A 23,357-nucleotide genomic window follows, 5' to 3' on the forward strand; every position below is an offset into this window, starting at 1 on the left:
GGTAGCGTGGCCGAGTGGTCTAAGGCGCTGGATTTAGGCTCCAGTCATTTCGATGGCGTGGGTTCGAATCCCACCGCTGCCAGTCTTATGTTTCATTTTATCACTAAACTCCTAATAAATGCACACATTGAGTCAGCAGACACTTGAGTACTTTAGTTACGTGAACACACGACGCCCATACGCCTTTATGTCTCATTTTGCTGCTACAGATTACCACATACAGCTGGGAAATCTTTGGTAGTGCAAGTGCGCACTCTTGTGGCCGCATGCAAGTGCACAAAAACACCAGCTTAATCCTCAAGTGTGGCTGTAAATTTGTTTAATAGATCTGGAATTTCAACTAAAAAAATATGCTTTTCATTTAAGTAGAAGAAAAAGGGAAGTTATAAATTAATGCACTCTTTGTAGGCATTCATTGTTAATGCTTTTATTTTTAAAAGTGTACAAAATTACTAATTAAATCACAACAAATCTTTATAATAGAACCTGGAAACATGCTTTGAATACAATCAGAATTTGAATATTTGTAATACAAAGTTATATATTTTTTTTTTCCTTTAAATGAAATCATAGTAACTTCAAAGTGTAAAGAAATAAATCACATTCACACAACTCAGGTTTGATACTTTTCAGCAGCCTGGTAGTTTCATCATTAGGAAATCAGACACACATCAAGAAGATTGAAGAAATTATTACATAACCTGACTTATTTTTAGGGCATATTTTATTGCATTTGCTCCTGGATTTCATTAACAAGTCACATGTGGCGAGGATAGAATACATAATCAAACATTTAATTACCTAACAAACATGAGCTTATTGTGCTGCTATCCGTTTTCTAGTGAAATTGATTAGCTCTGACAGATTATGCTGGATAGCATCAGCAGCAGCAGGCTGAAGCCCAGCAGCAAGAGGAGGAAGAGGAGGAAGAGGTGTCGGGGCAGCTGGGAGGTCCAGGAGAGGCTGAAGAGAGCCGAGCTGGAGCGAGGCCGTCTGGACTTCAGGTACTGCTCCACAGAGTCCACCAGGCTGTAGGACTTCGGACAGTAACCCAGCTCTCGACGGGCCTTGTCGATCTTGAAGGTATGGCTCACAGCTATGCTTCTCACCTGTATTGGAAGACATTTGTGTTAAAGGGAGACACCCCAGGTCAGGGGTCAGCAACCTTTACTATCAAAAGAGCCAAAACATTTGAGCATTGTGATGAAGGTAACGCAGTTTATTGTCTAAGTGTATAGTATATAAGTCTAATGCAGTGAGGGCCCAAGTGCAAATGTACTACGGAGTATTAGGGCCACATTGAGGGAAAAATAATCTGAGATTTACAAAATAAAGTCATAATATTACGAGAATAAAGTTGGAATATTACGAGAATAAAGTCAATATTACGAAAAAAAGTTTTGATATTACGAAAATAAAGCCATAACTTTACGAGAAAAAAGTCGTAATATTACAAGAATAAAGTCATAACTTAACAAGAAAAAAGGTCGTAATATTACGAGAATAAAGTCATAACTTTACGAGAAAAAAAGAAAATAACACGTAAAATTACTACTTTATAATATTACGACTTTATTCTCATAATATTAGTTTTATTCTCGAAATCTCAGATTTTTTTTTTTTTCCTCAATGTGGCCCTAATACTCCGTCGTACCGTCGTACCATAGACCTACAACAATGATAAATAAAAATGAAAATGTAAACAAAACAGTCATTCATTTCCATTTTTAAAAATCCACAGGGAGTCACTGGAGAGTAGCTATAGAGCCACACGCTGCTGAAGAGCCGCAGGTTGCAGACTCCGAATAGGGTTAACTAATAGATATCATCATGAAACTTCCCCAGTTGATTACTTACATTAAGACATATTAAATATGTGCTAATTTACTTACATTTCCAGAACAGAAACACTGGATAAAGCCAGGTTCAACATTTGTGTTTCATTTTGTTGACATATTAAAGTCAAAGGTTTTTACAGACGATTTTTTTATATCTCCTTTATCACTCCATAAATAAGAAAATACTGTCAACAACCATTAAAAAAATCAATTTTCGCCATATTTTTAGGAATAAAAGATGATATGAATCAGGCTATGAATGATATATGAACACACCCCTCAGTAAAAACATGCAGAATATAGATAGGGATTAAACTGGAAAGTTTGGTGTTGCTGCTGAAGTGGAGATTTCTGGCTCAGAGAAAACAACCTTTAAATATATGTATTGTAAATACATACAAATACATTTTGAAGACAATGCAGGTGAATAGGGTATAAAAAAAGCTAGTACATATCACCATAAAACTTCCCCTGTTGATTACCTACATTAAGACAATTATTTTTTGTATTACAAGTTTTCTGAAGTCTAATGTTTAAATATGCAAATGAGGCATTATCTAATGCTAACTTTAGGTGAATTTAGGAGAAATCTACAGACGCAAATAGACAAATTGTAGTAAAATAAACACCTAAGTGTGTATGCTGGATGTTTTCTTTCCACGATTCTGAAAGAAGACATGTAACGGAAGCAAAATAGCCCAAAATCTCACAATGTTTTTGCCTTTTGTGTCTCGTCTTAAATGTACTAATGTTTCATCAGGACAGAAATCCTCTGTAGAAGCTCCTAAAGCTGCTGCAGAGAAGTTCAGGCCAAGTTAAAGGTCATGTTGCCGGGCTAATGGTTCCCATTAACCTCTATTTGGCAGACTTGGTTTTACATACTGGTAGCCTGAGAGTGATGGATGCCTCCGGTTACTGCATCTTCTTACCGCTCGGGGATAAGGTGTCTGCATGTGCAGTGATAGTGAGTACAAACAGACACCAGTGAGACGAGAAGAGTCCCTAAAACCCATCTTTTCATCCTCCCACACGAGCCTTCGCTCATGACGTCAAACTGCTTCAATCAGCTTTTACAAAAGCTCTCCTCCGTATGACTCACGCCCGGTTGTTTGTGTTATCGATCTACCTGTATATCAGCATTGTTGGACACACATCAACCACAAACTGCTGAGTGCTGCTCATCCTGTCTGAGCTGACAGTAACCCTGACTATATTTATCTCCCCCTGGTAGTTGGGACTTTTTTACCACCTTCAGTTTTCCCCCACTTGAGATGAATCAGTATTAAAAAGTAATTCACTGCCAAAGGCATTATCGTACTGAACTCAGGACAAAGTATATAGTTTGTGATGTTGCTGATGTGGTAGTGATATATAGGGTGGTACTCACGTTCAAGGTCTTTCATTCTTACTGAAGACATACATCTTTAAAAACAGTAATTTTAGCAAACACTACTTAAACCGGTGTAAACAGGGAACTATTTTCAGCAACGGAGACAACAACGGAGCTCTATGGCACAGAGCAATAAGGGATATCAATAGACTGTATATGAGAAGTGGACGTAGTCACTGTGACGTCACCCGTTGGTTGTGTACTGCCGTTTTGAAGCTTTGAGTTCGGCATGTTGGCCGTCACCATCTTGTTTTTTTGCAAGAAGTGACACCAGAGGGTGGAGCTAAGTACGACCAAATAAGATGTTTTCAGGTGACCAAAAAGGTTCTAATTAACTTTCATGAACTGAAAACAAACTGTGAAAGGGTTAAAGATCTAAGAAGAAAACACAGACAACTCCCAGACCGGACAACGCCGTGGTAACGACCTGTCAATCACAAGGTAACCACGCCCTAAGTCATCCTCTGCTTTATGGTCTATTGACTCAAATGGGACCATAATTTACTAAATGAACATCATGCTGTATTGAAGAAGACTTGAAACTAGCTACTGAGACCATAAACTCATGTTTACAATGTTTACTGAGGTAATAAATCAAGTGAGAAGTAGGCTCATTTTCTCATAGACTTCTTTACAATCAGACTTCTTTTAGCAACCAGAGGAGTCGCCCCCTGCTGGCTATTAGAGAGAATGCAAGTTTGAGGCACTTCAGCATTGGCTTCACTTTTCAGACCCTGGGGTTGCCCACTGGGTAAATCAGGCTTTGGCTACACAGACAGGTTACTGAACCTTGATGCAGCTCTCTGCTGTGTTTCAGTGGTAGTTGATTTGACGTTAGAAACTGCATCTTCCTCCATGTGTTTCCAGACTTGAAATCGATGTGCGAGAGGAAAAAAACACCTCTGCGTGTTACGCGATGGCTTAACCTGAGAGTTGGAAGGATCATTTGATCTCAGCCAAGATGCTGTCCAACTCCACTCACCATAGCAACAGCCACTGTACTGAGGTCACTTCCTACAGACTTCATTTTGAACTTCCTGTTCTGGCCCACAGCAGTTTATGTTTTATTCACGGGGCAATCATCGATCCCCGGGTCGGCAGCTGTGTGACAGAGTGAGCTCCAGGTGCAGGCCCACAGGCTCAGCTTTGGTTTCTGTCTCATCACACATTCATGAGGACCTTCCAGGCCGCCACGGAGGCTCCTTAAGATGCATCGTAGAGGTCCCCCAAGGCAGGATTACTGCTCATTATGATACATTATAATTCTTGCAATTTTTTAATAGTGCTACAGACCAACAGATAGTGTTAACATGCCTCCAGTGACTATGAGAACTTTGGGATTTGTTATTTGTAAATATTTTGAATTCATTAAAGGCTCACTTTGGTTTTCCATAATTTATGCACAAGAGATAGCATCAGACGAGGGAGGGGGGTAAGAAAATACCCGCCCTAATGACGTCCGTCTTCACGGTTGTGGGTGAGACTTAAACAAGAACCTACTAATGAGAGGGCAGGTAACCTATCTCCAACACGAAACGAGACGCATCTCTTCTAACTATAGAGCAAGGAATCCCTGTCTGTGGGTATTTAAGTAAGGGAGTGCTTTGTCGAATTTGGTGCAATTTGGACACGCGACTTGGGTGTGTGATGCAACTACGTCATGGCAGGTGTATTGCTCAGGACCCAAGGAAGTTGTTTGTATGAGCGGTTCTTGAGAAACACCACAGGTCAAGCATTCGGCCCGTTCTGATCAACCCAGTCTCCCTCCCAGCTCGGGGACCCAAGGACCTGCATTGTCGAAGTTGGTGTTTGGACACGCGATACGTTCCGTATTAATAAACTTTGAATACACAAGCGATATCGCTCTGTGTAGCAGCAGTGGCGGGGCTTCAGGGCTCTGCAGACTCGAGACGTCCCTTCACAGAGGGGCCTTTACAGGCCGCGGCTCATTGACTATAGTCCACTTTTGCTGCTGGATGCTGGATATACTAACAAAGAACATACTGTATATTGCCAAGAAGTGAAAGTAAATTGATCTTCCCATTGAAAGTGACTACCAAACACCAGTAAAACGCCCGCCTTACAAATGCCGTTCGAAAATAAAACAAAATAAGTTCTCTTCTATTGTGATATTCTACCGTAATGGCCTGTGTTGAACAATAAAATATTATAAATATAATCAGCGTTTACAGTCCAAAATGGCGGCAGCGGCTGTTGTCAAAAAACTGGAGTTTCGTCTCTTTGCTTCTATACTCTTTGATACTAACGTTACAACCAGACTCTTCTTCACTTCTCTGGAGTCAACTCCACTAGTACTTTCAGTTAGGGAGGTACGAATGCATGTGTTCACACACAGCTCCACAGAGTTGTGTCTTTCAACACTATAAACATTATCCAGAATGCACCTCCCACCTAGTTCATTCAAATCAGACGGCTAAAAGAGCTTATTGAGGAAGATGAGTGAAGTCTGAGAGAAAAAAATTAAAGTTTTAAAAGAGCCAGAAGAGGCAGAAAGAAGTATAATTACCTCACTTCTGGTAAAGAGGAGAGGCACTCCCATCACAGGTCTCAGAACGACATGCAAATATTCCACCAAGATGGCTGAAAATAGAAGAAAATATACAACAGACAGTTAGTGTAACAACTTGCCAATATAAGGGATATCTAAAAGGTGTACAAACTTTAGAGAAAGAGAGATGAGCTACCTGCTGAATAGACGAGTGAAACAGGCAAGTTTATCAACGGTTTGCTGTAGCCCAGCTTTTCAAACTGCAATGGTAACATGAAAAAAAGAAAGGTACATTCCACTTCAATTTTGACAAAATGCATTTAAATTAAACTGTAAATATCCTTGAAAGTTTAAAGGATAAGGCAGCATTTATTCTTATTTTTCTTGGTGTCAACAAATCCCATGAAAACTAACAACTTTTTAATTTCCCTACCCAGTCTGTAGCACTCAGCCTCAAGCCAATTCATTCTCATTCATGGATGTAAATCTTTAAAAACGGGTCATAAATATATAATTTTTTTTTTTTTTAAAAAGGCTCAGTAATTTCCTAAAACAGCTGGGTAATGTAGTTTTTAGCAAGCGTTACACAAACAGAGGTAAATAGTGCATTTGCTGGGGACTATTTTCAGCTGTGGATTAATACACATTTGGAGCCTGTGAGTGTTTACAGCAGCAGGACGGTGTGGGATGTGATGCGGGATTTAATGAAAATAAACTACATATTCGTTACATACAGACAATACTCGTTAGTAGGATCAATTAATTGTTGGTTGTGGTGTTGTCATGAGATTTGTTGACAATTACAAAAATATAGAATATCACCCACCTTCCTTATCATTTAACTCACCAAAGGTGTCAACCACTCAAACAGATTGACTGAAACTCCATCATTGATGAAATAGGCCTGACCACTCTGCAAAAGAACAGAAAACAATGGAGACACTGTACATTATCTTTATTTAACCTATTCATTCAACAACAAAAGGAACAGGCTCCTTCATGTGGCTCAAAGGTGTACTGCAGATATAAATGTTGAATACAGGACTATGGAAGAAATTCTGCAAATTGATTTGGCAACGCTCATAAAATCTCCTGTCACCCTGCTGTGGATCCCGACCCAGTGTTTGGGAATGACTGATTTAAACTATACAAGTAATAATACTAGCTAGCACTAACATAGTGTACACACACTTGACTGTGTCCTATATTTTGAAACTGAAAATTTGACTATAGCACGACTAGATGGACTAATCATATAATAATATAATATTCAAGTCATAAATCAGTTACAGACACCAAAAAAGTAAAGTTTGGAGGTTTGTTGCATGTTTTCAGTTTGTCTGACTCACAGCGACACAGCTCTTCTGCAGTTCGAGAGCCTCGGCTGCCAGCGTGTGGGCCAGCACCAGGTTATCTACATGCACCCAGTTCATCCTGGCCCGGGGGTCACCGAACCTGAAACTGAACAACCTGCGCTCCACATTCATCTGAGAGAGAGAGAGAGAGAGAGAGAGAGAGATATGAGGGACATTGTTTTGTGGTTAAGGTTATACCACTTCCTTTTACTCATTTGTGTTTAATTTTGCCAAAGTTGAATTAAAGAAGTGTTTTGAAAACCTCTGACACGCAGGAGTTAGAACTGAAAAGCAAAACGAATGCCTGGTTCAGACTACACAATATTTTTGTCAGTTACGATGGTCATTGTGTCAGATTAGGCATTATGAAAGTTATAAATTCATGTCGTGATTTTTCCGAGAGACTTGACAGACTACACGTCGGCCCCTGACCAATCATCGCTGGTTGTCTTTCACGACGTGCGTGATGTCATCAGGAAGGAAGCTCAACGCTAGCTGAAGCTAAGCTCATCATATGAAACTAGAAAAAACCTAAGGAACATTTTTCAAACTTTTTTTTTCAGACTTTTTTTTCAGACTTTTTTTTCGACTTTTTTTCAGACTTTTTTTTCGGACATTTTTTCAGACTTTTTTTTTTCCAACATTCATTAGATTTTTTTTCCAACATTTTTCGACTTTGTTTTTTTTTTTTTTTTTACCTTTTTCAGACATTGCTTAGACTTTATTTTCAATCATTTTTCAGACTTTATTTTCCAACATTTTTTTTAGACATTTTTTTCAGTATGTTTCCGACTTTTTTTCCAACTTTTTCAGACTTTTTTTTCCAACATTTTTCAGACTTTTTTTTCTCCAACATTTTTCAGACTTTTTAAAAATATTTTTTAGACATTGTTTAGACTTTATTTTCCAACATTTTTCAGACTTTTTTTTCCAACTTTTTTTCCAGACTTTTTTCCCAACATTTTTCAGACTTTTTTTTTTTTTTTCAAACATTGTTTAGACTTTATTTTCCAACTTTTTTTAGACTTTTTTTTCAACATTTTTCAAACTTTTTTCAGACTTTTTTTTCCAACATTTTTCAGACTTTTTTTCCCAACACTTTTCAGACTTTTTTAAATTTTTTTTAGACATTGTTTAGATTTTATTTTCCAACTTTTTTCCAACTTTTTTTTCAGACTTTTTTTTTCAAACATTTTTCAGACTTTTTTTCAGACATTTTTCAGAATTTTTTTTCGGACATTTTTTCAGACTTTTTTTTCCAACATTTTTCAGACTTCTTTTTCCAACATTTTTCAAACTTTTTTTCAGACATTTTTGATACTTTTTTTTCAAACTTTTTTCAGACTTTTTTTTCCAACATTTTTCAAACTTTTTTTCAGACATTTTTGATACTTTTTTTTCAAACTTTTTTCAGACTTTATTTTCCAACATTTTTTTCAGTATGTTTCCGACTTTTTTTCCAACTTTTTCAGACTTTTTTTTCCAACATTTTTCAGACTTTTTTTTCTCCAACATTTTTCAGACTTTTTAAAAATATTTTTTAGACATTGTTTAGACTTTATTTTCAAACATTTTTCCAACTTTTTTTCCAGACTTTTTTCCCAACATTTTTCAAATTTTTTTTTTTTTTTTTTCAAACATTGTTTAGACTTTATTTTCCAACATTTTTCCATCTTTATTTTTCAGACTTTTTTTAGACTTTTTTTCAGACTTTTTTAAGACATTTTTTCCAACATTTTTCAAACTTTATTTTTCAGACTTTTTTTTTTTTTTTTTTTTTTTTACCTTTTTCAGACATTGCTTAGACTCTATTTTCCAACATTTTTCAAACATTCTTTTTCAGACTTTTTTTTCCAGACTTTTTTCAGACTTTTTTTAGACTTTTTTCAGACATTTTTAGGACATTTTTCAGACTTTTTTTTTTCGGACATTTTTTCAGACTTTTTTTTCCAACATTTTTTTCCAACATTTTCCAAACTTTATTTTTGAGACTTTTTTTTTTTTTTTTTTTTACCTTTTTCAGACATTGCTTAGACTTTATTTTCCAGCATTTTTCAGACTTTATTTTCCAAAATCTTTCAAACTTTTTTTTTAGACATTTTTTTCAGTATTCCTCCGACTTTTTTTTAGACATTTTTCAAACTTGTTTTCAGACATTTTTGATACTTTTTTTCCCAACTTTTTTCAGACTTTTTAAATTTTTTTTAGACATTGTTTAGACTTTATTTTCCAACATTTTTCCAACTGTATTTTCATTTTTGTATGGAAGTTTGTAGTAACCGAAAGTGTTGCAACCAGGGCTGTCAATCGATTCAAATATTTAATCGCAATTAATCGCAAATTAATAAAATTTTTTATCTGTTCAAAATGTACCTTAAAGGGAGATTTTGTCAAGTATTTAATACTCTTATCAACATGGGAGTGGACAAATGTGCTGCTTTATGCAAATGTGTATATTAGGGCTGTCAAAGTTAACGAGATAATAACTCGTTAACGCAAATTCGTCAACATGGCATCATATGAAACTAAAAAACCTGATGAATCCATCGGTACCAACCATGTCATACTAGCTGGTCATGAAGGAGGTTAAATAACGCTCCAAACTTACACTAAATTTTGGCGAGGAAAAACTGGCATGGCCATTTTCAAAGGGGTCCCTTGACCTCTGACCTCAAGATATGTAAATGTAAATGGGTTCTATGGGTACCCACGAGTCTCCCCTTTACAGACATGCCCACTTTATGATAATCACATGCAGTTTGGGGCAAGTCATAGTCAAGTCAGCACACTGACACACTGACAGCTGTTGTTGCCCGTTGGGCTGCAGTTTGCCATGCTATGATTCGAGCATATTTTTATGCTAAATGCAGTACCTGTGAGGGTTTCTGGACAATATTTGTAATTGTTTTGTGTTGTTAATTGATTTCCAATAATAAATATATACATACATTTGCATAAAGCAACATATTTGCCATTAAAAACTTGACAAATCTCCCTTTAAGGTATATTTTGAACAGATAAAAAATGTGCGATTAATTTGCGATTAAATATTTTAATCGATTGATGTTGAAAACAATTGTGGTTTTTTTATCAATCGAATCAGCCCTAATAAAAAGTCCACCGCCTTGGCCACTTGGCCGACAGTAATCCCAGAACATAACCAACCACATGGAGCCCTTCAGCAGACTGTACTGCTGCCTCTGTAACTGGATGCCTGGAGAGCTCGATCAATAATGTAAACTCTTCGGGCAGAAACGCTTTCTGCCAGGGAGATTTCACATACTGCAAGATGTATATTTTTTTCCTGTGCCAACACAAAAAGAAATTAATTTTTATCATATGGCGATATGTTTTATGTATGCGTGAGTCTCTCACCATCACTCTGTGGAGGTGTCTCCTCTCCTCCGGTCCGTAGATGCCACAGGGACGCAGGACGCAGGTCCGAAGCAGACCTCCACCTTCACAAGAGAGGATTCAAACCTTCACTGAATATATGCATGGATGTGTTTTATTTTAAACATGATGGTACGTAATTAGGAGTGCACTCATATTTTTAGCAAAAAAAAGCATCCTCACTGATGCTGTTATTTCTCCTTTTCCATTGTGTATCATATACATATACAGTACATGTATATATACTGTATATATATATATTTATATGTGTGTGTGTGTATATATATCTTTTATTTAACCAGGTAAAAGTCCCATTGAGATTAAAATCTCTTTAACAAGAGTGACCTTTGTTGTATGTCATTTGGAGCAGAGCCAGTGTGTAGAGTGTGTGTACGTGGGAAGTGAGTGGTGAAGCAAGAGAGAGAGAGTGGTGGTGACTGGAGCGAGTAATGTTATCGACTCCGGCCCAAGCTGTTCTCGGTAGAAACATGGCGGTGCAACATGGTGGACTTCCTGAAAAGGACCCGCTACCTATGTAGATATAAACGGCTCATTTTAAGGTAACGAAAACACAATGATTCTTATTTTCAGGTGATTACACACTTAACAAAACATATTTATTAAAATTATATTCCATTTCTGTAAATAGATCCCCCGAAATGCTACACACTGGTCCTTTAACAGACATTTATTTAAATGAAAATCTAACGTAAGCCACATCCTCCTGTAGCAGATACTGTTGGATTTATTATGTACAAAAGTGCTTACAATGACCTGCAATAACCTGACTGTTGGATTTGTTGTGCATGAAGTGTTTGTGAGGACAGGGAGGATGGCATGCTCTGTTCTTTTTGCAAGGTCAAAGAGAGAAAGGAGTCAGAAGGAGAAACAAAGAAGAAGATATGCAGCAAAAACATCACGTGCCATAAGCTCATGACTATTGATATTGTGTAAACCATAAAAACGCTGGATCAGGGATAGCTCGGGGTTCAGACTTCGCGAACTGACCCATGCACTGTATGTTGTCAGGGACACGTAGGTTGGATCCAGATATCTGTAAACTCTTTTATTTTTACTTATGCAACATTGATTGTTCGGAATAAATTGTATTATTATGCTTCAACCCGTCTGTTTGGAAAATCTCTTTGTCACACAAGATTAACCAGCACGTAACTGGGCCTTGACCTCTCGGAGGTAGAAGGCCAGTTCCTTCAATACATGACCTTTAACCTGCAGTATGCAATGAGGCAGCTCGTAGCTCTAAGCTTAATTGAATTTATAAGGTGATGGCCATTGATGGGGTGTCGGGTTACTCTGAAGGAGGAAATGGGACGCTTCACATCTGTTAATGTAAAGAACGTAGAGGAACTCGAAACCCATTAAAATGTATTAGAAAATAATAAAATAGTCATGTGACTGCTGCACTACAGACCGGCACTGTCCTGTCCAGCTCTAAATTAAAACAGGTGTCACTGATGTTGTATTGGATGACTGAGTTTCCATGGCAACCATTCAGTGCTTCAGTGTATCTCTTTCACACAAACATTTTTACACACAAACCAGAATCTACGGTTGCAATCTCCTCTGATTGCACTCTTTTCATGAAATTCTGTGATTAAGCTGCCCACACTGATCGTTTCACACCTTTCAGGGAGCATCCGTTGGCAGAGAGGACCATCCGCTCTGCAATCGCTTTAGTTCTGCTGTAGTGGTCGATGTGCTGCAACAGAAAGAAACATGTTAAAAATGTATTATTGTTGTTGGCAAATGTATGGGACCTTTACACTTTTTGGTCTTTTGTTGGGTTCTAAGTTTTGGTGATACATCGATGGATGGGACAAAATGTATGGGTAACATATCAGTTGATATGGAAGAAGTAGGCTACTCAGATCTTTTACTTACAAAAGTAAAAGTCCTTAAAGTGTCTTAAAGGTATAGTTTGGGTGTTTTGAAGTGGGGTTGTATGAGGTACTTATCCATAGTCGATGTGTTATTTACAGTAGATGACGATCAGCACGCCCCCAGTTTAGAGAAACAGACAGGAGTTACCGCACGGAAGCAAAGCAATGTACTGCTGTGGACGGGGCCGGCAGCAAAACGTATTTTAGCCACCTAAAAGAAAGGCCCACCTAAAAAAATCTATATCAGTTTAAGTGTACGCTATATTTAAAATATTTTCACTAGTTCACCTTGCCGTGAGACAGCTATACAGTCTATGTTTGTTTGTGCTATTGTGTGACTTTGGTTAGTTTGGATTCACCAAAGTCATTGTGATTAACGTTCATGGCACAATAGCTCAAACAAACTAACCGATCGAGGCAGCGGTAGACCATCAACTCCCATGTTCTGCAAGGTAAAATTACAGTTTTTTTCCAATGGAGTCTGGTGGCTTTGGCGAGAGCATAGATGTATATAACGGCTTCAGTTCCCCGTCGGAAAGGGCTTTCTGACGGGGGTAAAACAAGAGAAAATATTCAAAATATTTGCTTCTCCAAGCTGGGGGGCGTTGTTGGAAATATATCATGATAAAACTGTTGTTGTGTAACAAACTTAATTATGTTGTGAGTTTAGCGAGTTTAGTGTTAAATACTAGGCTTAGACTGTCTACAGATAATTGACTAATGTAAGACGGGGCAAGAATGATCACCTGGATTATCTCGTGATGGAATGTTGAGTGGGCCTGTACAAAGAGCAGTTGCAAGGTCAAAAGGGCATTGGGGGTAAAACCGGAAGGGGGAAGGGACAGGATGTTCGTGCAGACCCAAGGTTGTAAAAGATGGAGTCAGACATAGGATGGAAAAGTATTGGTTCTGCTAAAAGCCTGACCCCTCCCCCAGGGTGAGCCTGCTGTGTATAAAGTTAAATGTATAGCAGAGATCGGGGTTCATTCTCTGCGAACTGACAACCGTGTTGCATGGTATCAGGGACACATTGATGAATCCAGAACTTCTGTAATAACTCTGTGCAACTTTGATGAGTATATCTTCGGAATAAATTGATACTGATTATGCTTTAAACTTACTTGTATTTGTTTATGATTTACTCTGAGCTTGCAGCTGCTTAGAAGATAAACCAACACGCATGAAGGTGACGACTCCCTGAGGGGAATTCCTTCAGCGTGTCGACCGTCGTCTACTGTAGGTAATACACTGACTATGGATAAGTAGCTCCTACAACCCCACTTCAAAACATCCAAACTATCCCTTTAAGGAAAAGTATTAGCATAAAGATGTACTCAAAGTATCAAAAGCAAAAATGCTCATTATGCAGAAAAAAACATTTCAGAATAATGTACATTATATTATTGGATTATAGGCTACATGATGCATTATATGTATATCACCTTAATGTTGCAGCTGGCAAAGGTGTGACTGATTTCAACTGATTATTTGGTAGATTACAGTCTACTATAATAAAACATCATCATGTATTAGTTTATATTTATTTATATACATTATATACAGTATATTATATACATATTATATATATATATATATATATATTATATGCATTTATTTATTAAATGTAGTGGAGTAACAAGTACAATATTTCCAACTGACAAAAGTAAAAAGTTAAGTAAAAAAAATATATATAATAAAGTCAATAGTATAATATAAATGCATAAAGTAGCATGAAAGTAGCATGAAATGGAAACACTCAAGTGAAGTACAAGTAAGTCAAAATTGCACTTGTGTAAAGGACTTGAGTAAATGTAAGGCAAGGCAAGGCAAGGCAGCTTTATTTGTATAGCACATTTCAACAACAGGGCAATTCAAAGTGCTTTACAGAAACATTCAAGAACATTGCGACAAAATGCAAAAGAACATTAAGAAATAATTAAAACAGTTATAAAAACATAAAAACATTAAAACATTAAAGATTAGAAAATAAAAACAAGCTAAAAATAAAAGCTAGGATAGAAGCTAAAATTGCATAAAACTCAAAAGAGTAAAAGTTATAGTGCAGTGTCAGAATAAAAGGCACCCGCAAACAGGAAAGTTTTAAGCTTTGTTTTAAAAGAAGTGAGAGTTGGAGCGGTCCTGCAGGTTTCTGGGAGCTTGTTCCAGATATTTGGTGCATAAAAACTGAATGCTGCTTCTGCATGTTTAGTTCTGACTCTGGGGACACTAAGCAGACCTGATCCAGATGACCTGAGAGGTCTGGATGGTTCATAACACAGCAGAAGATCAGAAATGTATTTTGGCCCTAAACCATTTAGTGCTTTGTAAACCAGCAGCAGTATTTTGAAATCAATTCTCTGAGAGACAGGCAGCCAGTGTAGAGACTTCAGAACTGGACTGATGTGATCCACTTTCTTGGTCTTAGTGAGGACTCTAGCAGCAGCGTTCTGAATCAGCTGCAGCTGTCTGATCGATTTTTTAGGAAGACCGGTAAAGACGCCGTTACAGTAGTCAAGTCGGCTGAAGATAAATGCATGTACTAGTTTTTCCAAATCCTGCTGAGACATCAGTCCTCTAATTCTTCTTATATTCTTCAGGTGATAGAAGGCTGTCTTTGTAATTGTCTTAATATGGCTGTTAAAGCTCAGGTCTGAGTCCATGACTACACCAAGGTTTCTGGCTTGGTCTGAGCTTTTTAACATCACAGATTGTAGGTGAGCACTAACCTTTAATCTTTCTTTTTTGGCTCCAAAAACTACAACCTCAGTTTTGTCTTTGTTCAGCTGAAGAAAATTCTGGCACATCCAATTATTGACTTGTTCAATGCACTCACTCAGTGCTTGTATTAGACTGTAGTCTCCTGGTGATAGAGTTATGTAAATTTGTGTGTCGTCTGCATAGTTATGGTAATTTATTTTGTTGTTCTCAAAAATCTGACCCAGTGGGAGCATGTAGATGTTAAACAAAAGAGGCCCCAAGATGGAGCCTTGGGGAACTCCGCATGTGATTTTGTTCAGCTCAGATTTGCAATTACCTATAGACACAAAGAAGTCCCTGTCTTTTAGGTAGGATTTAAACCAGCTGAGTGCTATGCCAGAAATACCCACCCAGTTTTCCAGTCGGTCTAGTAATATATTATGGTCAACCGTGTCGAATGCAGCACTGAGATCCAGTAAAACTAAAACCGTAGTTCTACCACTGTCTGTGTTCAATCGGATGTCATTGAAGACCTTAACAAGAGCAGTCTCAGTGCTGTGGTTTCGTCGAAAACCTGACTGGAAGACATCAAAAGAGTTGTTTAGTGCCAGAAAGCTATTTAATTTTTGAAAAACTGTTTTTTTCAATTATTTTAGACAAGAATGGAAGATTTGATATCGGTCTGTAATTATTTACTATTGATGAGTCCAGATTGTTCTTTTTGAGGAGTGGTTTGATGACAGCAGTTTTCAGGGCCTGTGGGAACACTCCTGAAACAAGAGATGCATTAACAATCTGTAAAAGCTCTGAGACCATACAATCTGATACTTTTTTGAAAAGGCCTGTTGGCAGAATGTCAAGGCAGCATGAGGAGGATTTTAGATGTTGTATGATTTCCTCCAGGTATGTCTGATTTATTGGATAAAACTGTGTCATGGTATTTGCACCAGGTTTAAGTGGACGCAGGGGAAACAAACATCCTGTACCTGCTATGGAGGAAGTGACTGCTTGTCTGATTTTGTGAATTTTTTCTGTAAAAAAGGAAGCAAATTCATTGCAGGCCCTGGAGGATAAAAGTTCAGAGGCTACTGACACAGGAGGGTTTGTTAGCCTGTCGACAGTAGCAAACAGGGCACGTGCATTGTTATTGTTTTTGGTGATGATGTCAGAGAAGAAGGACCGCCTTGCATTTTTCAGTTCTGAATTATAAATGCAAAGTCTCTCTTTATAGATGTCATAATGAACTTGTAGATTTGTTTTCCGCCACTGGCGTTCAGCTTTTCGACACTCTCTTTTTTCATTTCTTACCAACATGGTATTTCTCCATGGAGATTTTTTCTTACCAGAGACAATCTTCACCGTGGTGGGTGCAATGGTATCAATAACATTTGTCATTTTACAATTGAAATTATCTACAAGCTCATTGACAGAGGTCCAGGGGAGGGTGGGTGTGGAAGAGAAAGCCTGAACAAATTGATCACTGGTATTTTCAGTGATATACCTTTTTGTGATTACCTCTGTCTTATCATTCCTGTGCACAGGAAGAGTACTCTCAAAGAATACACATGAATGATCAGACAGAGCAACATCCATCACTACAACCTTGGAAATGTTCAGGCCCTTTGATATGATTAAGTCCAAAGTGTGTCCCCTATTGTGTGTGGGCTCTGTCACATGCTGACTCATTCCATAGTTATCAAGAACCTGACACAGTTCTTTGGCCCCTCTGTCCTGTTGGTTGTCAACATGGATGTTAAAATCACCAACAATGACTACACAGTCAAAGTCAACACAAATTACAGACAGCAGTTCAGTAAAATCATCAAAAAAGTTTGCACAGTATTTAGGTGGCCTGTAGATATTGAGAAACAAAGCTCGAGAAGAGGAGTTCAGCTGAAGAGCGACATATTCAAAAGAAGCAAAATGTCCATAAGATATCTGTTTGCATTGGAGAGAATCATTAAACAATATGGCAACTCCACCTCCTTTCTTATGCATTCTAGCTTCGCTCATAAAACTAAAGTTGGGAGGAGTTGACTCGATAAGAACAGCTGCACTGTTATTTTGGTCTAACCAAGTTTCAGTTAAAAACATAAAATCAAGCTTGTGCTCAATAATAAAATCATTGATTAAAAAACTTTTTCCTGCCAAAGACCTGACGTTTAACAGGGCTAGCTTTAATGTGCTAGAAGCATTATTATTATTTTTTGGGACATGGTTTGGCTGGCAAGGAATCAATGCTAAATTTGATAAATTAGCACAATCAGTAAAAATCTTCCTGTTTCTTTGCAGATTCACCATTCTTTTTCTACTACTTATTAGAACTGAGATAGAAGAAGCTCTCATCACACAGGGCCCCAGCTTTTCCTGGAAACAGTCACGTGTATCATTAGCCTTGAAGCCTGGACCCAGCACATATCAATCTGTGCTTGCAACATTTTGTAAAGGAACATCCTTATCAGACTGCGGAGACAGAGGCTGATTCCATTGTGGAGGGGATGGAGGTGGTAGGTGTCGTGCTTGTGGAGATAGTGCCAAAGTTGTTCGAGGTCGACCTCGTGGGGGGATCATGGGAGAGAAAATGGGTGTAGGGCGGGGAGTAAGTTTAGTTCCAGCATTGACCAGCTCCTTCATGTGGTCAGTGAACTCCAAGAGGGGGGAGGAGGGAGAAAGGGTGATAAGCGAGGATGAGGACGCCTCCTCTTGTCTCTGCTGTATCCCAGGGCTGGCTTGTGGTGGGGGGTGAAATGATTCTCCTTGAGGTCCCCTGGCACATTGTGTTGTGTCTTCCTCCAGTGGTGATTCCTCTTGTCTCGCGTCCTTGGCAGAGGGAACAGATGAATGACGCAGTAAGTAGAATAGGTTGGAGTTGAACAATTTTACTCCTGACTTGTTTAGGCAGAGTCCATCTGCCTTGAAGAGATGTCTGCGGTCCCAAAAAAAGTTAAAATTGTCAATAAAATGCACTGAGTGGGATTTGCATGCTGTTGAAAGCCATGTGTTCAGTCCCAGCAACCTGCTGAATCTCTCGACTCCTCTTCTGATTGGCGGCAGGGGTCCACTGATAAACACCTGAGCATTCACAGAGCTGACCGTGTTTAGCAGACCAGTAAAGTCCCGTTTCAGCACTTCAGACTGTTGCTTCACAACATCATTCGACCCAATGTGCAATACCACATTTTTCACATTTGGGTGTGCAGTCACAATATCCAGGATTCTTTCTGCCAGATCAGAGACCATATCTTTGGGAAAACAGAGTACTTTGATGTCTTTACTCCACATGCTTTTCACATCTTTAACAGCAGCATCACCCACAATCAGAGTTTGAGTTTGAGGCCCAGTTGTTAGCTTTCCCTGTAGCCTTTTACCTTCAGAGTTGCTTTTGGTTCTTACCCTGCTGTGTGAAGAGTTGAGATTATCCAGGGCATCAGATCGAGATCCAGGGTCCTGCAACAGTGGAGCAAATCTGTTCTCCAGTTGCAAACTTCTTTGTTGGGGAGGTTTGTTACTCATCCTTCCTTTCACAGTTGTCCACGGTTGGACCTTACTTTGTACAGGGGTTGATGAGGCACTATGCTCGGATGCTAATGCAGGCCAGCCGGTCGCATCATATATCTGAGGGTGCTGGGTTCTGCCTGTAAGTTTTCCTCCCATTTCCCAGGGACATGATTTACGCTTTGGCTTTGCACCAAGAGCGTTCCAGGGAGGACTACTAGTCGATTTATTGCCCCCTTCTTGATTCTTGGTGGTCTTGTTGGTGCTAATTAGCTTTCTATTAGCCTGTTCCAGTTCACTGTTTTGAGTCAGTGGTAGAGTGGTTTCATTCCCACAAAGTCCATTCACCTCCGCATTCACTTCGAGCCGGATAATCTTTGTTTCCAGCACTGCTATCTTCTGTAGAAGTTTGTAGTAGTCATCCGTGGAGAAGGGAGGCATCTTGCTGCTGATTAGCTTTAGCCAAGCACCTCGCTCCCGTTCACTATAGTACAGGCTTGTGCTGCTGATAGGCCACGCTCACAAAGTAAAACAGTTTTTAAAATAGTGGTAGCCTTCAGTTTCTTTCATAAATTAAACTCCCAGTGATTTGTAAGTATCCAGGACCCGTTTTCCAAAAATTTAGTAGCGAAAGATAAGCATAGCAATGATAAAAAGAAAGCAAAGCGAAGAGCAACTCAGCGAAGCGTCTGCACAGGAGGAAGAGCAGTACTCAGTTACATTCCACCATTACAATAAATATACAGTATATTTTTATTTTTATTTATTCTTTTTTTTACTCACTACGTCGTGGGGCACATACGGCACTGAGGCCTCATCTCCCTCCTCGATTGGTTTCCCAGCAAACACCACATTGATGGTACTGGTGTACACCAGCCTGGGGATGCTCCTCTCCTTACACACTGAACAAGAGATCACACACATCAGTACATCAGAGATTACCAGGATGTTTTATGAGGGGGTGAAAATAAGCTTTTTTTTCTGGCTTCAAAATATCAAATTAAGCTTTGCTACAGTAATTGTATTTATTATTTATCATTTAATTAAAAAAACACAATAGACCAATTAATGTTCACATCACAATTAAGAATGTAAAGTGCCCTTTTACCATTATTTATATGCATCTACAGATTTCAAATCATAGTCAGAAATCAAGAAATGTATTCCTCACAGTGTATGTGGAACTATGACAAATAAAATATTTGCATGGATCCTTACCATTTATAACATTATTGGTTCCTCCAACATTGACTGACTCCACCTGCTCTTTCCTCAGCTGGCAGACAGAAAGAATAACAATGAAGATAATACAACCCTTTTTTCACCTGCTGTGTCTTTATTTTCTCTGCTGTAAGCAGCTTACATCTAAAAAGTAAAAAAAGAAAATGCCAGAATTTGAAAATACAGTTCACATCCTGATGCTTTACCCTCTCTGTGCTAAGCCCCTCCCACCAGACGAGCACAGACACATGCACACACTTCATAAAGGTAACCTGTACGAGTATTAGAAATTCATTTCAAACAATATCTCGAACATCATTGTGATCTTGTGAGTCGTTATACAGTATAGCGGCAATTCTATGATAATTACCGTCCTGTTTTCTTTGAAAACGTGTGGGTCTGTAAAGCTCTTTGAGATGACACACTGTGATTCGAGGCCCTAGCGAGCTACAATATCGGCGGATATTGTCCGTCTTCCTTTTTTAAGTTGCTTTGTAGTAAAGGCAATTGTTGCCAATGCTAGAATAGCAACTTTTCCTGCAGGATATTCTACCGTTGATTCAGGCTTTCACCGAAGAGACGTGCACGCACATCTGCATTTGTAGAGCAGCCAATAGGAACGCCCTCTCTCTGAAATGACCTGTGATTGGTCCAAGTCTCACATCACAAGCTAGATTTTTTAAAGCCTGAAAACAGAGCCATGAGGAGGTGCACAAGTCTGGTTTTCTCTCAGAGCACTTGAAATTACAATATGCTGAAAGGTTATTATTATTATGGATTTTATGATGAATGATGCCAAAAATATATTGCCTACCCCAGCTTTAAGTGGTCAAAAGATGCTAAAGAGAAGAGATGAGGTAAGTCACCTGTTCTGGTCCAGACATGCCGTAAGACGCTGTGTGGAATATACAGTCGACCCCTTCACACACCTTATAGAGGGAAGAATAGTCCCGGATGTCACTCTGTAAGAAAGCAATTCATCAATATGTTATCTTTATATGTTATCATCACTTGCACATACTGTGTAAATGATGCCTCTCATTCACCCATTCACACACTCACACCAATGGCAGCATGCTACCATGCAACATGTTGGCAATTTGGTGTCTTGCCCAAGGACACTTCAACATGTGGACTGCCAACCCTGCAATCAGTGGACAACCCACTGGGAGCTTTGCAGGTTCAGCGACAGAGTATTAGGTGTGAGTCAATATCTCTCCCATGAAAGGACAGTTGTAATTAAGGTAAGTGTGCTACGAGGCCTGCAGGTGAAACCTGAATCATGTCTCCATCCTCTCTGAACCAGTCAGCAGCTGGTGCTCTGAGGCAGATCACTCACCTGTGTCTATTTCCAGCCAGACTAACTACAGAGGCACTCTGACGCTGGCTGAAGCAAGGAAATACTAGAGCTGATTTTCAACACGGAGCAGTGTGAAGTTATTAGAAAAACTGATTCTGTGTTTCATGTAATGTAACCCAAACCAAAGCTAGAAGTAAAACATCTGCAAGCAGGAATGTTATTTACTACAAGATGCCAGACACACATTTAATGAGTTTATAGTTGGTTTAGTTTATTTGCACAAGTCAAAACTTTGACTGCAGGAACTTTCCTCCAGAACTAGGAACCTTTTGAGGAACTCTTTGAGTTTCGACTGCAGGGACCAGGGTCTAAATTAAGTTCAGGGGACATTTTACGGAGACTTTTTAACCCCCCCAACAAATTAATTTGTATCAAATATACTGTATATGTTGTGACAAAACTTGATTATAAACCATATTTTGGTAAAGGAGGTTGCGCTTCATAAAAAATGTGATAGGGTAGCACATCCCAGATTTCAAAAGCAAGGAGGACAAAATAAGAGCGTTTCACTTGTTTAACTGGCTCCCATCGCAACAGACATACTTATGTCATTTAAATGGGTAAAATGCAGGGAAAATTGGATTTCAAGCTAATACACAGGTCTCTCTAAACTGTGCCATACCTGATGGAAGATCGCTCCGTCAGGGATATCACAGGGCGGCTTGTTCATGTCCAAAAGGACCACCGACATCCCCTGACTGGCCAGTTCTCTCCCCAGCCTGAACCCAAAGTATCCCCCTCCTCCTGTCACCAACACCTTCCCTGTGGAGACGCCTCGGGCCAGTGCTGCCTCCTCTCCCAGTCTGGAGACCGCACACTCCGGGTTGCTGCAGCTGGCCGCCATGGCTCCATTTACCCTATGGCGAAGGGCCGCGGCCGGGCTGGAGGCGATGGCCGGGGATGGGTGGTTGACCCACGGCTGGTGGGGGAGGTTGAGCATGAGGTGTGCACCAGCCTGCAGGCGACACAGGGGGACGTTGTGGCAGGGGAGCTGCTTCATCTGGCAGAGAGATCCTCCACTCTCACTCATGTTGGGACCGCACAGCTCCATAAATGTCCTGATGGGCGGAGGAGGGGAATTATTGATTAATCATTGTTTAAGTATAATTAAAGATTGACATGTAAAGACCTGTATATGTCACCCATTTTAAGGGACTTTGCCCATTTGTGATTGTGTAAACCAAAAATAAACTTTATGATAATATGCATGATGGACACATTGCATACAACTTTAATTTATATATTCCACGACACCCTGACAACAAAATCGAGAATGAATGCATGTACAATATTTAACAGTAAGTTCTTTTTCTATTCTATTTCTATCTATTTGCACAGCAGAGATATATCTTTAACTCTACCTCACATAGCAGAAATATACAGTATCTTTATTTCTACTTCCCATAGAAAAGATATATCTTATCTGTACTTTGTACAGCAGAGATACTGTATATCTTTAAGTCTACTTCACATAGCAGAGATACTGTATATCTTATCTCTACTTTTCCACTGCAGAGATACTTTATATCTTTAACTCTATATTGTATTTTTTTATTTCTTTTATCTAGTGTAATGTAGTTGGTATGTATATTTATATAGAGATTTGTAAATACAGTGTTTCTTTGTACCTACTTCATGTCTTTTGTGTGAGTGATGCACGTTTTTTGTGATCTATGTAAATTGCTGCTGTAACACCTCAATTTCCCTTTGGTGATTAATAAAGTCAATCTATCTATCTTTATCTATCTATTCAACAGTAATCTAAAAGTTTACAACTTCATTGTAATTGCACTGTGGTGGCATCAGCCATTTCTGATGGAGTGGAGTGGTCTGCTGGGGCAGCAGCATCTCGTCTGCGGACAGGAAGAGACTCGACAGAGTGATCAGGAAGGCCAGCTCTGTCCTGGGATGCCCCCTCGACACAGTGGAGGTGGTGGGGGAGAGGAGGATGATGACTAAGCTGTCATCCATGATGAGGAACGACTCACACCCCATGCAGGACACCATCTCAGCACTGGAGAGCTCCTTCAGCGACAGGCTGCTCCACCCAAAGTGTGTGAAGGAGCGCTATCACAGGTCCTTCCTTCTTGCAGCTGTCAGACTCCACAACCAGCACTGCTCCCAGTAGACCACAACCAGCACTGCTCCCAGTAGACCACAACCAGCACTGCTCCCAGTAGACCACAACCAGCACTGCT

At 39.2% G+C, this 23,357-nt stretch overlaps 1 protein-coding gene and 1 non-coding gene across 3 annotated transcripts; one reads left to right on the plus strand and one right to left on the minus strand.

The window, feature by feature from the left end:
* trnal-uag lies at nt 1–82 on the plus strand. Its single transcript has one exon. It is a non-coding gene; the product is annotated as a tRNA-Leu (tRNA).
* A 325-nt stretch (nt 83–407) lies between these two features.
* sdr42e2 (short chain dehydrogenase/reductase family 42E, member 2) lies at nt 408–23,123 on the minus strand. Of its 2 annotated transcripts, none has more exons than XM_037793616.1 (11): nt 21,782–23,123; nt 20,666–20,761; nt 19,797–19,854; nt 19,362–19,480; nt 12,130–12,205; nt 10,468–10,550; nt 7,087–7,224; nt 6,585–6,650; nt 5,934–5,997; nt 5,761–5,829; nt 408–1,109 (listed from the first exon to the last, which is right to left on the minus strand). In XM_037793616.1, exons 1-11 carry the CDS (start codon nt 22,208–22,210, stop codon nt 817–819), a joined length of 1,491 nt encoding a protein of 496 aa, XP_037649544.1. In that variant the 5' UTR covers nt 22,211–23,123; the 3' UTR covers nt 408–816. The 2 variants fall into 2 exon arrangements, with proteins under 2 accessions (XP_037649544.1, XP_037649545.1); XM_037793617.1 differs by having other exon boundaries at nt 5,756–5,829; nt 21,782–23,119.
* Between the last annotated feature and the right edge of the window lie 234 nt (nt 23,124–23,357).

The sequence above is a fragment of the Sebastes umbrosus genome, chromosome 14, assembly GCF_015220745.1.
Source record: "Sebastes umbrosus isolate fSebUmb1 chromosome 14, fSebUmb1.pri, whole genome shotgun sequence".
Classification (NCBI taxonomy): Eukaryota; Metazoa; Chordata; class Actinopteri; order Perciformes; family Sebastidae; genus Sebastes; species Sebastes umbrosus.

Coding starts and splice junctions, on each gene's coding strand:
- sdr42e2 (XM_037793616.1), bottom strand. CDS start 22,210: ATGGAGCTGTGCGGTCCCAACATGAGTGAGAGTGGAGGATCTCTCTGC. Junction 7,225..10,467: donor GACACCTCCACAGAGTGATG/GTGAGAGACTCA, acceptor TCTCTCTCTCAG/ATGAATGTGGAGCGCAGGTT. Junction 5,998..6,584: donor TTGAGTGGTTGACACCTTTG/GTGAGTTAAATG, acceptor TTACCATTGCAG/TTTGAAAAGCTGGGCTACAG.